Here is a 14,536-nt window from a genome sequence, read left to right as displayed (position 1 = left end):
TTATTCTTACGGTAGTATGGGGATTAAATAATGTTGTAGCGACCTTTTTAGACGGAAGGCCAACCGAAGGTCTTCGTCACATACCCCATGGTACAAGGGGGGGGTCTTTGTAATTTACCCTAGATTTTTTTGTTGAAAATGAAGAAATGTTGGAATACGAAGTGCACTACTAATGTGTATCTGATTTTTTTTAAGATCAACGAGGAAAAACCCTGTCCACTAAATCAAGAAGAGCTAAATAAGAGAGTTTCCATAAGAAGGAGATGGAATTAGGGCCGATAATTTTGAACCCTACCCATTTGACCCACCCATTCTATTAGTAGGTCAATATGGGTCGATTAACCCATTAGGGTCAGTGGAAAAGGGTCAAGGTGGGTCGGTCGAGGGTACTCATTAGGGTCAATATGGGTTGGGTCAAAGTGAAGCGTTTATCTATATTCACCAAATCTAAAAAATAAAGAGTTGAAGTGATTTGAACTCAAGCCTCCAAGCACATCCACATCCACAACAATGGTGTTGAATATATAGATTTTTTTTTCGTTGAAAATATAGAAATGTGGGCATACGGAGTGCGCTACTAATGTGTATTTGATTTTTTTAAGAACAACGAGGAAAAACCCTGTCCACTAAATCAAGAAAGAGCTAAATAAGAGAGTTTCCATAAAAAGGAGATGGAATTAGGGCCGACAATCATGAATGAACCCACCCACATTGGAACCCATGCATACCCACCCATTCTATTGGTAGGTCAATATGAGCCGAGTAACCCATTAGGATCATTGGAAAAGGGTTAGGGTGGGTAGATCGAGGGTACCCATTAGGGTCAGGGTGGGTTGTGTCAAAGTGAAGTGTCTATCTATATTCGCCAAATCTCAAAAATAAAGAGTTGAAATGATTTGAACTCAAGCCTCCAAGCACATGCATATCCACATTTAAACATAATTCCAAACCACCATACCACATTTCATTTTGTGATTAAATGTGAAATAAAATAGATTTTCTTAACTTTCGTCATCAAATGTAAATTTATATTAAAACACTTTTACAAAAGCAATTTTATAAAGTAATTTATGAAAAATACTTTTACAAAATTATTTTTACACAAAAGCTCTTTTATAAAAGTACTTTTATACGAAAGCACTTTTACAAAAATACTTTTATACGAAAGCACTTTTACAAAAATACTTATATGAAAGTACTTTTACAAAAGCACTTTTACACAAAAGCACTTTATGATAGTACTTTTACGAAAACACTTTTCTGAAAGCATAACAATACTTATGTAAAAGTACATTTATGAAAGCACTTTAACAAAAGTACTTTTACACAAAAGCACTTTTATAAAAGTACTTTTATGAAAACATAAAAGCATTTTTATAAAAGTACTTTTATGAAAGCACTTTTATAGAAGTACTTTAAGGCACTTTTATAAAGCACTTCTATGAAAGCACTTTTACGGAAGTACTTTTATAAAAGCACTTTCTACAAAAGCACTTTTATAAAAGTTAGGGCTGTTCACGGGTCGGGTTGGGTCGGTTTATTACGGTTTTTCCAACCGACCCGACTTGGTCGGGTTACCTGACATAGAAACCGAAATCGACCCAATGTTAAGCAAAACTGACCTGGTCGGTTTGGGTCGGTTTCGGTTCTAAGTTCATCCCTGTGATAAAATCTTGCTAATTTTAAAAAGCAGTCATAAATTGAACATCGTTTCAGCCATCTCCTATGAAAAAATTTAAATGAAAAGTTAATCACAAAAGTTGTTCATTAATCACTATTCACTAATCCAAAGTTTCTTGCAACCATTCAAAAACTAAGTGGCCTAGTGGACTTTGGAACTTCATGTTTGAACTAGGAACTAAGTCGGTTCAGTTCGGGAATCATCGATTTAAGAATTTGCATAACCCGAAACCGACCCGTGCTGATGAAAACCCGGTCGACTCGGGTTGGATCGGTTCGGGTTGGTCGGGTTGGGCCTTCTTATGAACAACCCTAATAAAAGTTATGCATTTTTTTTTGCAATTTTTCTTCTATTTTCTGCATTTTTTTTGTAATTTTTGGTATTTTTCTGCATTGTTTGTAATTTTCTAGGTTTTTTTTCTACATTTTTTGGTTTTTTTTTGCATCTTCTACAATTTTTTGCTGCATAATTGTTGCATTTTTCTGGTGTTTCCATGCATTTTCTGCAGTTTTCTAGTATTTTTTGCATTTTTTCTACTTTTTTTTTCTGCAAAAGCCATGCATTTTCTTAAAATTATGGTATTTTTCTGCATTTTTGGTATTTTATAATTTTTTTTGCAATTTTTTGTATCTTTTGCATTTTCTGCATTTATCTACATTTTTTGCATTTTCGTGTATACGGGTTGGCTTGACCCATTTTTTTGTTTACGTGGTAGTCTTGAGAGATGATTCACTCAAAATGTTTTTTGGGATATATGAATCAACCCAACCCGTTTCTATCACGTGGCAGTCTTCAGAGAGATGGTTTTCTCATTTATTTTGGCTATATGGATCAACTTGGCCTAGTTCTTTCATGTGGCATCCTTGAGAGAGATTATTCTCTAAAAAATTGTTGTTTTTAGGAATACGGGTTGCCTTGACCCATTTTTGCCACGTGATAGTCTTACGAGATGTTCATCTAAAAAAATCGTTATTTTTTGGGTATAAGGGCCGCCTCTTAAAAATATATTATTTTGGGTATACAGGTAGTATTGACCCATTCTTGTATTTATAGTATAGGGTAGGTGGGTCGGTATGGATGGGTCAAGTAGATCAATATGGGTTGGTCAGGATAGATCACGATTAGCACGATTAAGGTGAATTATGACCCTTTAACAAAGATTGATGATGAATCATGGTGGATTGGTGGATCGATGTAGGTGGATTGATTTTAACCCTTCCCAACTCAACCTAACCAACCCATTTGCCACCCCTAGATGGAATGATGGATAACTTAGTATTGTGGATACAATTGTTGATGATGCTTTGCGATTGATAAAATGACAAAATAAATAATAAATTTGGACATTTGATAAAACCAGTTATGTTTTTAAAATGACAAAAATAGTGAACGGAAAAGATTTTTAATTTCCTAGGACAAAATTGTCCTTAATTAAAAGGCTAGTCACAGGAATTTGATAACGGGAAGCAACCAAAGGAGCCGGTGGTGATGGTTCTGACCAAAAGAAATTATACAATCTACAAGTCTCCATAAATCGAGTGCATGTAGACAACCGGCATAAGAAGGAAGACGTAACATCTGTAAACAAAATTTTTTAATGTTCGGTTATTTCGATTAAAACCGAATTTTAATAACATATATTTTATTATATATATTATATAATATATGATATATTATGAAAATTTCAGTATATTATATATTAATATATAATATAATAATAATATGTTATATATTATATATTACATATAATAATAAAAAGTTTGGTTAATTCGGTTAACCAAAATTTTAATTATAAAAACTGAGAATCGAAATAGTCAAAAACCGATTTAACCAAAAACCGAAAAAGTCGGTCAAAAAAACCGAAACTAAAATTTTTGGTTCGGTTATTCGGTTTTAACCAAATAATGCTCACACTTAGACTCGTAAGTTTTTAAATACAATTCAGTCATCCATTCCTTCACACAAAGATGGTGTTTGGTATAGATGTAGCTTTTCGAACAGCATTGGAGATGCATTTAACAGAAAAACACCTAAAAAGTTATTTGGTTGAGTCATTTATTTGATAAATTAATGGCTCTCTCGAAAATCATATAAATGGTTTATTAAAAAACACTAATTTTGACATTTTTCATTTTCAAGACCAATTTTTCACTGTTTCACTTATATGGCGCCTAACGGCGTCCAGTGGTGACTATTGGTGTAAATGTGTAAAAAAATCGTACAAAATATTTAAAGTAGATTCTGTCTCATTTTTCAAAGACAAAATTGTACAAAACAAGGGAACAACCTCAAAGTTGTTGAAAGCAGGGGATCTTCGCCGATGGAATAAAATCGAGAAAGCTACTATTTTCATCTATCTCGCTGGCAACAAACTTAGGATCCTCTTTCAGGGATTCACAGCAACCATGTCATTACACATCTGCATTGACAATCCCTTAGCAACATGCGTTTTCCAAACAAAAATCTAAGATCTTTCATCATTCATCAATATGATCAATCTGAACTTACAAAAATGTTTTTTTTTTGTTTTACTGTAGATACATCCTTTTTTTGAAGAGAGTGAGAGGCCGATTTCTATCTCTGAATGTATCAGGAGGAAGCCAATGAACAGTAAGACAATTTGGTCAAAGAATTTTTTTTTGTCCAATACAGTGCTTTTGTCATTATTTTAAAAACATTAATGATTTTGTCAAATGTTATTTTATTTAGCAAAAAGCATGTGAATGGTGAATTCACTGAATTGTAATCGTCACCCTTAGGCCTTTGTTTGGGTTGGCTTTTCGGTACCTGAAGTCTTAATTTCGAACCGTCCAACTTGCTTGAAATCCAAAGGTAATCTTAATCATGGTCAACGCTCATGCTACCTAACCTAAATAATATATTTCTCTATTCATGCTTAAAATTGAATAGTGCGGAATGTGGATCGATGTCTTTGTATCTTTCGGGGATAAAAAAACGAAAGAAAGTTTGTACATGTAGGACAACGAACCGTTTAGGGTTTGGCTTCAGAGTTGAACGATCTAATCGTTTGAATCAAATGAATCGTTCTGACAAGAAAAAAAAAATTAAAGAAATAAAAAAAAGTTAAAGCTGTTAGATGATTTGAATGTTTTGATCGATTGGGTCAGCGGTTTATTAACTAAATCAACGATTCTTGGCCAAAATGACGGTTTTGGAGTAAAACAGAGACCAGTTCCTAGTTTTTCCTATTCAACCATCCTATCTGGTCCGGTTTTGAAAACCATGATGTAGGATTTTTGCTTCGGCTTTTTCATGGTGAACAACAAGGCCACCTCATCCAATACTCGAAACTTTCCAGAAGGTAGAGAGGTTGCAGTAAGATTCGTACTTTTATGTGCAACCAGCTACTCAACCCAACCATGAGTAAACACGTGGCAACTAATGAGATAATTAGATAGATCACCAGTGTTTTAAAAATCGGATCGGACCAAATGGTCAAATCAGAAAAACCGAAACCTGATCGGTTCCATTTTACTCCAAAACCACTTTTTGCCCAAAACCATTTATTTGGTCAGTGAACCACTGACCCAGATGGTCAAACTGTGAGCCTAGGCAACGGTTTTTGGCCTTTTTTTTTATTTTTTTGTTAGAATGGACTGTCCATTCAAACCAAATGGTCAGACCATTCGACCAGGAAGTGGTCCCCAGGACGGTTCCCTCTCCAGTCTAGTTTTAAAAACCTTGCAGATCACAGTTGAATTCACATCTGCATCCCACGGGTGCCCCACAACACATCCCAACCGTATATTAAAAACATCTCTCAATGGAGTTCACATCTGCCCCCCACAAAACACGCCTCAAAAACATCCCACATGCACATCTCAACATGCATTGAGAACATCTCTCATACTTGTCATTGAGAGATGTTCCCAATACATGGTTGAGATGTGATGCGACAGTTTTGGGGCACATTCTCGGAGGACAGATGTGACTTCCTCTCAATATCAACTTCGGAAGGATATTCCCAACGCACGCTGAGATGTACATGTAAGACACTCCACAGGTTTACTTTTAGACAAATTTGGATCTCTTCCCAATGCATTTCAATATTATTTGGGTCCCAATCAAGCGAGCTGTGCGGAGACACATAATATTGGAAACTTGTTGCGATAAATTCCAATTCTACTTGAATTATGTAGCCCACGCCTTGTTTGTAACAGATATAGTCATCTAGAGCACAGCTGCCTATATTCCTTGTTGGTTCTTGGATATATACGCATAAAGACAACATCAAGATTGAATGTATGAACCAAAGCCTGAACGAACAATCTTTAACAGAAATTATAAATACCTATAATAAGTGATCACATCTGCGCCCCACAAGGGGCACCCCGCAACGTCCCACAGTACATTTTTGCTGTTTACTGGGAACATCTCTCAATGATGACATCATCATTTCTGATATTATCGTTGGGAGGTTTCATTAATACAGGGGATGTGTTGTGGGGCACAGATCTGAACTCCTATGATAAATGAAATATCCTGACTAATTCATTCTACATTCACTCTACTTCAGTGCTTCAGCAAATCTCGTAAGTTCTATTCTCCTTTACTATTTCTCTTACATCACTATCCGACATTTTAGGCCTTGTTCACTTTGGTAAGTTACTTACCCGGGTAAATGCAATTACGTGGTAAGTTTTTCTTAGGAAATACTTATTCGGGTAAGTGCATTTACCTATGACTATTTTGGCCATAGAAATTCATTATTAAAAGAGACATTTTTGTCTCATTCAAATGCTGGCAACTTTCCCTCTATATGGGAAAGTTATTTATCCATATAGGAGATGGGTATCACTTTCCTGGGTAAGTGGTACCCGGAAAATAAACTTTCCATGCTCTCCACATAAAATTGAAAAAAAAATATGGGATTCTTGATGAAACGAGAACCAAAATCCCATTAACCAATTTCACCCTCTCAAAATCCCAAAAAAAAAAGAAAAAACACCCTCTTAGAGATAGAAGAAATGAAACTGTAATTATATATTCATAGGGGACTACTCCAGTGACACCTTAGGAGAAAACAAATATAAAAGAAAGAAAAGAGGTGCATACGAAGTAGGATGTGGTATCTAATAGACATAGCAAGCTTAAATCTTAGCTTCATATTGGATTCCAAAGTCTAGGACGAGGCACGATAGACGTGTGGAGCCAACCTTGGGCGTGGGTGTACCGTTAAGGGAACAGCTCTTTGCAAGGTCAGGCCATACGCCTCCTCCATGTTCAGCTTCTCCGCCATTTGGCCCTCTTGTAGCCCCCAATCCAATGCGTGGACCAGGGTGGCAGTCAAGAGGTGAACCATGCGCAAGCCCAAGTTCATTCCGGCACATATCCTACGGCCCGCACCAAAGGGAATGACTTCAAAATCGTTACCTCGGACATCAACGTTGGCGTGCTTGCTTCCCGGGAGGAAGCGCTCGGGCCGGAATTGAAGCGGCTCAGGCCATATGGCTGGATCCCGCGCTATGGCCCAGACGTTGACTAGAAGGGTGGAGCCCTTGGGAATGTAGTATCCGTTGATCTCACAGCCTTCGGATGCCATTCGGGGGACGGAGAGCGGTGTTGACGGGTGGAGCCGGAATGTTTCCTTGATCACTGCTTGCAGGTACGTAAGCTGAGATATGTCGGATTCCGTCACCAGCCGGTCCTTACCGACGACAGCGTCGAGTTCCCGTTGAGCTCGAGCTAGCATGTCAGGGTGCCGGATGAGTTCGGCCAGCGCCCATTCCACTGTGCTTGCTGATGTGTCGGTGCCTGCTGTAAATAAGTCCTACACCATCACAAGTATAACCAACTTTAATGGATGTTTACTTCTTAACGCATCTTCAGTCAATAATGAATAAGAAATTGCATATCGAGATTCATGGGGCAGCTAAGGCTACCTCTTGCTGATAAGATCTTTTTTTTTTTTTTTTTAATATGGAAGGGTAAATTCCAATTGCATTCCTTACACATGGGTTCCATACTCTGTAACACTACTTGTTACTCGTTTACTCATCTAGTGCCTTGTATGCTTTGGAATTTACCCTTCCAAAGCAAATCCAGATTCATTGGATTCTTATCAAGTAGGTTTCCAAATTCCGGCCATCTTAACTTTTTTCTTTGTAGATGCCCTTCCATTTTTAATAATTTCGGAATTGGACTTTCTAAACTACCACTTTAACGGTGATAGCCTTCAGGTCTAAAACCCATAGGCTAAAGCGGGCCCTGATATCGGGCCTGTAGCTAAAATATAAGGTTTTACACTTTCCAAATTTGTATTTATATTTTTTTCAAATTGAGTCGGGCTCTTTTTTCTTTCGATAAATTACTTATTCGGTTAAATATAATTATTTGGGTAAATTTTTCTTGAAAAACATTTATACGGGTAAATGCGTTTATCCGACCATATTATTTTATTTCCTAGGTAAATAAAGTAATGATCATTTTAGCCATAAAATCCATTATTAAAAGGGGCATTTTTGTCCATTCAAGTGTTATCAAATTTTCCCCTAGGTGGTAAACCTAGGAGATGGGTATCACTTACCCTACTCACGAAAATAAACTTTCCCTAATCCCCACATAAATCTGAAAAAAGAACATAGAATTTATGGTTAATGGGAACCAAAATCCCATTAACTAACTTTCCTCCTCTCAAAATCCAAAAAACAAAAAAAAACACCCCCTTAATATCATGTAAATACACTAAATGCACGACATTTAAAGGCACATTTGATATATTTAACTATAAATTTAACATACAAATACAAGAGTTTGTATGGTTGAATCCGACTCTGAATCTCATGCCCACGAGAACTCTGCCCACATCTACCCACAACACACTACCCCCATGAATTAGGAACATCTCCCCCTGCATAATATTATGTAGGAAGATAAGATGTTATTCATGTGTGACTGCAATGTTGTGTAGGTAGACATGGACAGAATTTGTGTGAGCAGGAGATACGGGCTCGTTGTGTAGGTAGACATGGACATAATATATAATAAAATTATAAGAAAATTAATAAACCTTATATATTTAATAAAATAATTGGTCCGAGTCTGAACCCATTGAAAAATAAAGCAAGAATAGAAAGTAACCTAGTTATTAATCAGGATAAAATCATGGAACTAAAACCGACATAATCGGTTTGATAGATCGGACCGAACCGACCAACCCAATTACCGATAGTTGAATGCTAATGAGTAATGACAAATGCAGCGGAACAAGTGAAACGTTATCCGGACTGGCAATTGAACCAGACCTTTTTTTTCTAGTTTGATGGTTGTAACGTTTTTAATCGAACGGCTCATATCATCTGGATCTGTTTCAAAGTTTGAGCCAATGCTTTGATACCCAGAGCATACGAACGTAATCAATAGTTAACCGCCCACTAAATCACGTCTAAACCTAGTTACGCCCTTCCGGTTTGATGTCTGTTTTGGTCCAAATCATTGGTCTAACACGGTTTAGTAGCCTATGAGATGTTCTTTTGAAAATTGAAACAACGGAATCTGGGGAGAGAGAGAGAGAGAGAGAGAGGCATACCAAAAGCAAGGCCTTGATTTCTGTATCCGTGAGCTTCCCTCCTTCGCCATCTACGTTATCCTTCAACGAGAGCAAGGTACTGAGCAAATCCGTGTGACCTTCGGAGCCACCACCCATGACCCTGTGTTCGTCCAAGATCCCATTCAAGAAGTTATCGAATCTCGCATGCAACTTCTTCATCTTAGAAGCGACACCCTGCAAATCCAACCAGTCTAGCGCAGGCACAAAGTCGCCGATGTTGAAAACCCCGGCCAGCACCATCAACTCCACCACCATCTCCTTGAACTCTTCGGATTTCTGGTCCCCCGTTCCTTCACCGCTTCCGAACACTCTCCTTCCCAACATCACCCTCGCCAGTGCATTTGTAGTGCACACGCTCAGCAACTGCCCTACATTCACTGCGGCCTTTCCCGCTCCGGCCAGGGCCCGGATCAACACTGCGACCTCCTCCTGCATCCACAGAACAGCGGTTAGCTGGTTGGAGCTGTGTAAGTTTCACCGTTGGACGACGTTCGCCACGATCGGGGAAACCCGTGATTGTTTAGCGTTAACCTTAGACCTAGGAGCTTGATGGGTTAGTAGGCCCCGCTGCACTGAAGTCGATGGCTGACTTCAGAAGGGCAACTTCGATACGATAGATGATCCATACATAAAATATATAGGCGTGGATCTCAAGTCTCGGTTTGCTATTTTACTCTTTACAAACTGAGCCTGTAATAATGACAAAAAATAAAAAAGGAACGAACCTGTCGGATATGACGGAAATCATCCAAGGCCTTGCCGGAGAAGAGATGGACGGAGCAAATCTTCCTGAGCATGCGCCATCTGGGACCATAGGGTGCAAAGACAAGGTCCTGGTAGTTGTAAGCGATGTGCTTAGCGCCAGAATTAGGTGGCCGGCTCGAGAAATTGGCATCGTGGGTTTTAAGGAACTGTGCAGCAACAGACGCCGACGCTGCAACGACGACGTGAACTGATCCCAGACGTAGGTGGAGGAGGGGGCCGTAAGTACGAGCCATGGCTGCGAGACTGTGGTGGGGCACGGTTCCCAGATGGGGGAGGTTGCCGATGATGGGCCATGGTTTAGGGCCTGGAGGAAGGGGACGAGGGTATCGATTGAGCAGGTTGAAGAGGAAATAGATGAGAAAAGCGACGAAAAGAGTGAATGAAACAAAGGCCAGAAGAGTCATGGCTACCTTTGTTTGTCTGTGTAGTGTACTGTGGTGGTGGTTCAGTGTTTCATGAAGATAATACAAGAGGGAGGAGGCTCCGGGGCTTTAATAAGAGAGGAATTGTAAGTTTGTAACTACCCTTCAGTTCAGTCTATCTACTATTGTTAAAGCAAAACGCCCACCTACCACTCGCGTGTGGGGGAAGGAGTGAAGAGCAGAGAGCAAAGTGAGTAGTTAGGTAGTAACTAGTAAGAGAGCGCGATGTAGGTCAAATCTCGGGGGTTGGGATGGCAAAATATACCCTGGGTTTTAAGCAAATACAGTGGGTAATCAGGTTTTAAAATTTTAATGTTGTCCTTTTCTGATTAAGACGACCGTGAGGGCTAAGCCCGTGGCCCCGGCATAGTAGAATTGATGGGCCCTCTTTGTGCCTCATGTGCTGATTTTGTTAATTAAATAGTTAAAATATTGGGAAAAGTACGGAAACACACGATGCAGAATTCTAAATTCCAGCCCCATTACAACTAGCCTGTCCCCCTGAATTTGATATTAATTCACGGTCAGGATGCATTCCCCCTAGTAAATTTTGAACTTGTACTTCTCCCTAAAATATTCCCCTAGCCCTGGGGCACTGTTTGGTTTGGGGTGAAATTATTTATCTTACCTTTCGACGATAGGACGAACTTTTTTTGTCGGGACATTAAGGTGGGAATAAAGAAAATGAAATAAAAATTTGAGATGAGAATTATAAATGAAAATTACTTTTTTTCAAGTCTGAAATAAATATCTAAAATAAAAGTATAAAACTAATATATTTATTATTAAGGATAATTTGATAAAATATTTATTTTTATCTAGGGGTTCGACTGTGATAATGGAGAGGTATCATAAAAGTGGCAATGAATCAGACGGTGTTTACAGAGATTTTTTATTGGTCAAAGCTCTTCCAATATCATAACTTTCAATCATCATAGATTTATCCTTCTATCTTAATTCTATCTTTTTTATTAAATAAATGCCATAGTGTCCTAATTATATAACATCTTCTATTTTAAATATGGATCACTATAAAAAATTAAAATGTTAAAATGATCCAATGGATTATTATCTCCAAATTGAAAGCACCAAACAAGTGTCTAAGTTGTCTTTTAGGTCGTAACTCGAAGATGAACTAAAGCTCACCTTTTTGTAAGTGATGAGGTGGTTAGCTCAATCTTAATCCAAGAGGTGGATAAGGTGTAGCGGCCCGTTTATTACATAAGTAAAGTATTGCATGTCATCGAGACCAGATACCCTAACATAAAGAAGTTAGGACCCACTTCGCCATAAATCTTGTGATTGAGCTCTCCTGAGGTTGCGTCAAAGTCCTTCAACTCGCCACCCTTTCCTTTGTGTCCGAGGTCGTTGCCATCCTTTTGGTGAGTTTGTCTTCTTTCATTAGTTGTTCCCCTTTCCTTTTCTTGTCCAGTATGTCTAGCGCTAGCATAGATAGGTTACTTAGTGATTCTAGTGAGCGACCGAAGTCGGGCCATCTCGGTTTGAGGAACCTAAACCTCGGGTAGAGCAACCGACCTCCAGAGAGGGGGTCCCAATTTCTTCTCGGGGTTGGGATCCGGATGACTTCGGCCCTTCCATGATGACCTCGGACAGATTATTGTCCTTGGTAGCCCGTTATTGTCTTCCCAACACCCTTACCTTCAGTATTCCTTTGGTTCAATACCCTTGGGTTCACGGTCACCACAAGTTCGCGGTCCTTGAGGAGTAACTAGTAGCTGGATTGCGCTTCCCGCTCCACACTTTCATCATATAAATTATTAAGTTCTTCGACATTACCATTGACCAGTTACACCCAAAATCCATCCGAACCATTGTTTGCACGATCTCTCTGTTCCACGAGTATAATCGACCTCTTTCCCTATACACTTTTAGTTCGATCTGCTCCATCAAGAAGAACTCTGCTTGCCTGTGCGGGGGCACCCGACAGAGTTACTACATTTCGCCCCGCCCTAGGTTCAAAGTCTTGTTCAGTAGCCCGAGCAAAGTACCGACCTAAAAAAAAGATGTACTTCTTTGTTCAGAACCTTGAGGGATGGCCATTCCCGACTCACTGGCGAGTGGCCATTAAGGACCCCGGGGTGAGGCTGGATGCTGAGAATAGGGCGGTCATTAATTCTTGAAGGGACCTCGGCCTTGAAATGAAAGATTTCTTAGCTGAGGAGAAGCTTGTACGAGTTGGGTTGAGTCCACCAGGTAGGCCTCCACCTCTGCGCACACATCGCTTTTTCTTTCTTATTTTTGCACTTACTTCAGTTCGTGACTAACTTTTTCCTTTTTCTCTTGCAGAAGCTATGACAGGCGTTGATGCAGCAAACCTTCTACGGAGTGGTCAAAAGGGAAAGAAGAGGAAGGCCTTGAAGAGGTCCCATCGGGAGGAGGTCGGTCTTTCAGTTCCTGCCCAACCCGAGGTCGTTGTGCCAAAGCCGATCTCGGTCGAGCTCCCGAATGAGGAAGTTCGCCCCCAACCTCCAGTCATTGACCTGGATGAGGGGGCCCCGCCTCGCGAGCCCGAGCCTCAGCTCCCGAATGAGAGCATAATGACCCCGCGGCTCGAGCTCCTCAAGAGAAAGGATGTCGTGTTTCCTGCGGTGGTCGCATAATGGGTTGACGTGCCAATGACTCAGCTCAAAGGAAGAACAACTAGTTACTGCATGGTGGTGAGTAACCTGCCCCTTTGTTTTATTTTCTTACTCTTCTGTTAGTAGTACTTACGCCTGTTTTCTATTTGCCAGGTGAACTTCGCTATTGATTCACTCGTCTACCAGTCCGATATTCGTTTGAAGCGAGACCGGGAGGCCGAAGAGAACACTCGAAAGCTTTACCGCGAGCTGGATTTAGCTCGGGGTGAGGTTCTTCGAGCCAAGAAGGGAGCTCGGAGCCAGGAGAAGCTGATCCTCGTACTGGCGGAGGAGAAGAAGAAACTCAAGGGGGAGAAGGAGGCTCTCTTGCGGGAGAACGAGAACCTCGAGGCGATGATCAAGGAGCGCACTGAGATCTTTGACACCGCCATCCAAGAGGCGTGGGTTAAAGAGAGAGATCGCGCCATCGAGGATTTCAAGGAGTCCCCGGAGTTTCACGAACTCCAGCTCGAGTATGGATCTAGCTCATACCGGTCAAGCTTCAAACTTTGCAAGTGGCTAATGCGGCGGAAGTTTCCCGAGCTCGACTTTGGACCTGTTTCCATGTTGGTCGTCACTCCCGAGATGGCGAAGGAGGTTGACGAGGAACCTGACTCCTTCGAAGGGGAGAGCGATGATGAAATTCTTGAGGTGAGGCCATCAGGGGAGCCAGGCCGAGAGGATGTGGAGGAGGACCACATGGAAACCAACCTACCTACTGGAGGGGATTTTGGCAGATTGGATGTATAGTCGTCCCTCTTTTCTTTGACCTCCTTACATACAATGTACATCCCGGGCCTCTGAGCTTAGGTATAGTAGTTTTTTTTTTGTTTTTTTTAGTACTCGAAGTTCTACATCAATGAAATATAAGTGTTTTGCAATCTTTGTGTGCAAGAATTTTTTCTAAGTGTAGATTACTCCTAAACTGGCGAACTAAACCAAATAGGAGTGGACTTTTCCTAAGTATAGGTTGTTGCCGAGCTGGTGAGCTCGACACTAGTAAGAAGATATAATTGTCGTTGCATGCTAGGACGATCAGACACTGTAAGGTACATACCCGACCTGTCTATGCCTAGGTCACTTATTTGCCTAAGTGTTGGTTATCCCTAAGTGTTGAGCTAACGATCTCGGCTCTATGTGAGGTTAACCTTATGTTGTTGTACGCCTAAGGTGAATTAGACACCGTAGGGTTTGCACCCGAGCTGCTTTGAAACTTAATATCTTCAAACTGTTTTCCATTATCGGATATCAGCACTCAAGGTAGTCCGAAGCGACATACTATGCTTTTCCAGAAGAAATTATGTATGTTGCGGACTATGATCGTAACCAAGGGTTCAGCTTCCACCCACTTCGTAAAGTAATCTACTGCTACAACCAAGAACCTCCTCTGCCCTACTGCTGGGGGGAAGGGACCAAGGATGTTGATTCCCCACTGCGCGAAGGGCCATAGGCTAGTGAG

General features: G+C 40.3%; 1 protein-coding gene across 1 annotated transcript; it reads right to left on the bottom strand.

Moving 5' to 3' along the window:
- Nucleotides 1-6,661: 6,661 nt before the first annotated feature.
- LOC104598992 (flavonoid 3'-monooxygenase) lies at nucleotides 6,662-10,672 on the bottom strand. The gene is made up of 3 exons (XM_010261349.3): nucleotides 9,977-10,672; nucleotides 9,231-9,680; nucleotides 6,662-7,472 (listed from the first exon to the last, which is right to left on the bottom strand). Exons 1-3 carry the CDS (start codon nucleotides 10,418-10,420, stop codon nucleotides 6,825-6,827), a joined length of 1,542 nt encoding a protein of 513 aa, XP_010259651.1. The 5' UTR covers nucleotides 10,421-10,672; the 3' UTR covers nucleotides 6,662-6,824.
- Nucleotides 10,673-14,536: the final 3,864 nt, after the last annotated feature.

The sequence above is a fragment of the Nelumbo nucifera genome, chromosome 3 (assembly GCF_055504915.1).
Source record: "Nelumbo nucifera cultivar China Antique chromosome 3, China Antique-T2T, whole genome shotgun sequence".
NCBI lineage: Eukaryota > Viridiplantae > Streptophyta > Magnoliopsida > Proteales > Nelumbonaceae > Nelumbo > Nelumbo nucifera.
This window is presented reverse-complemented; position numbering and strand designations above follow the sequence as displayed.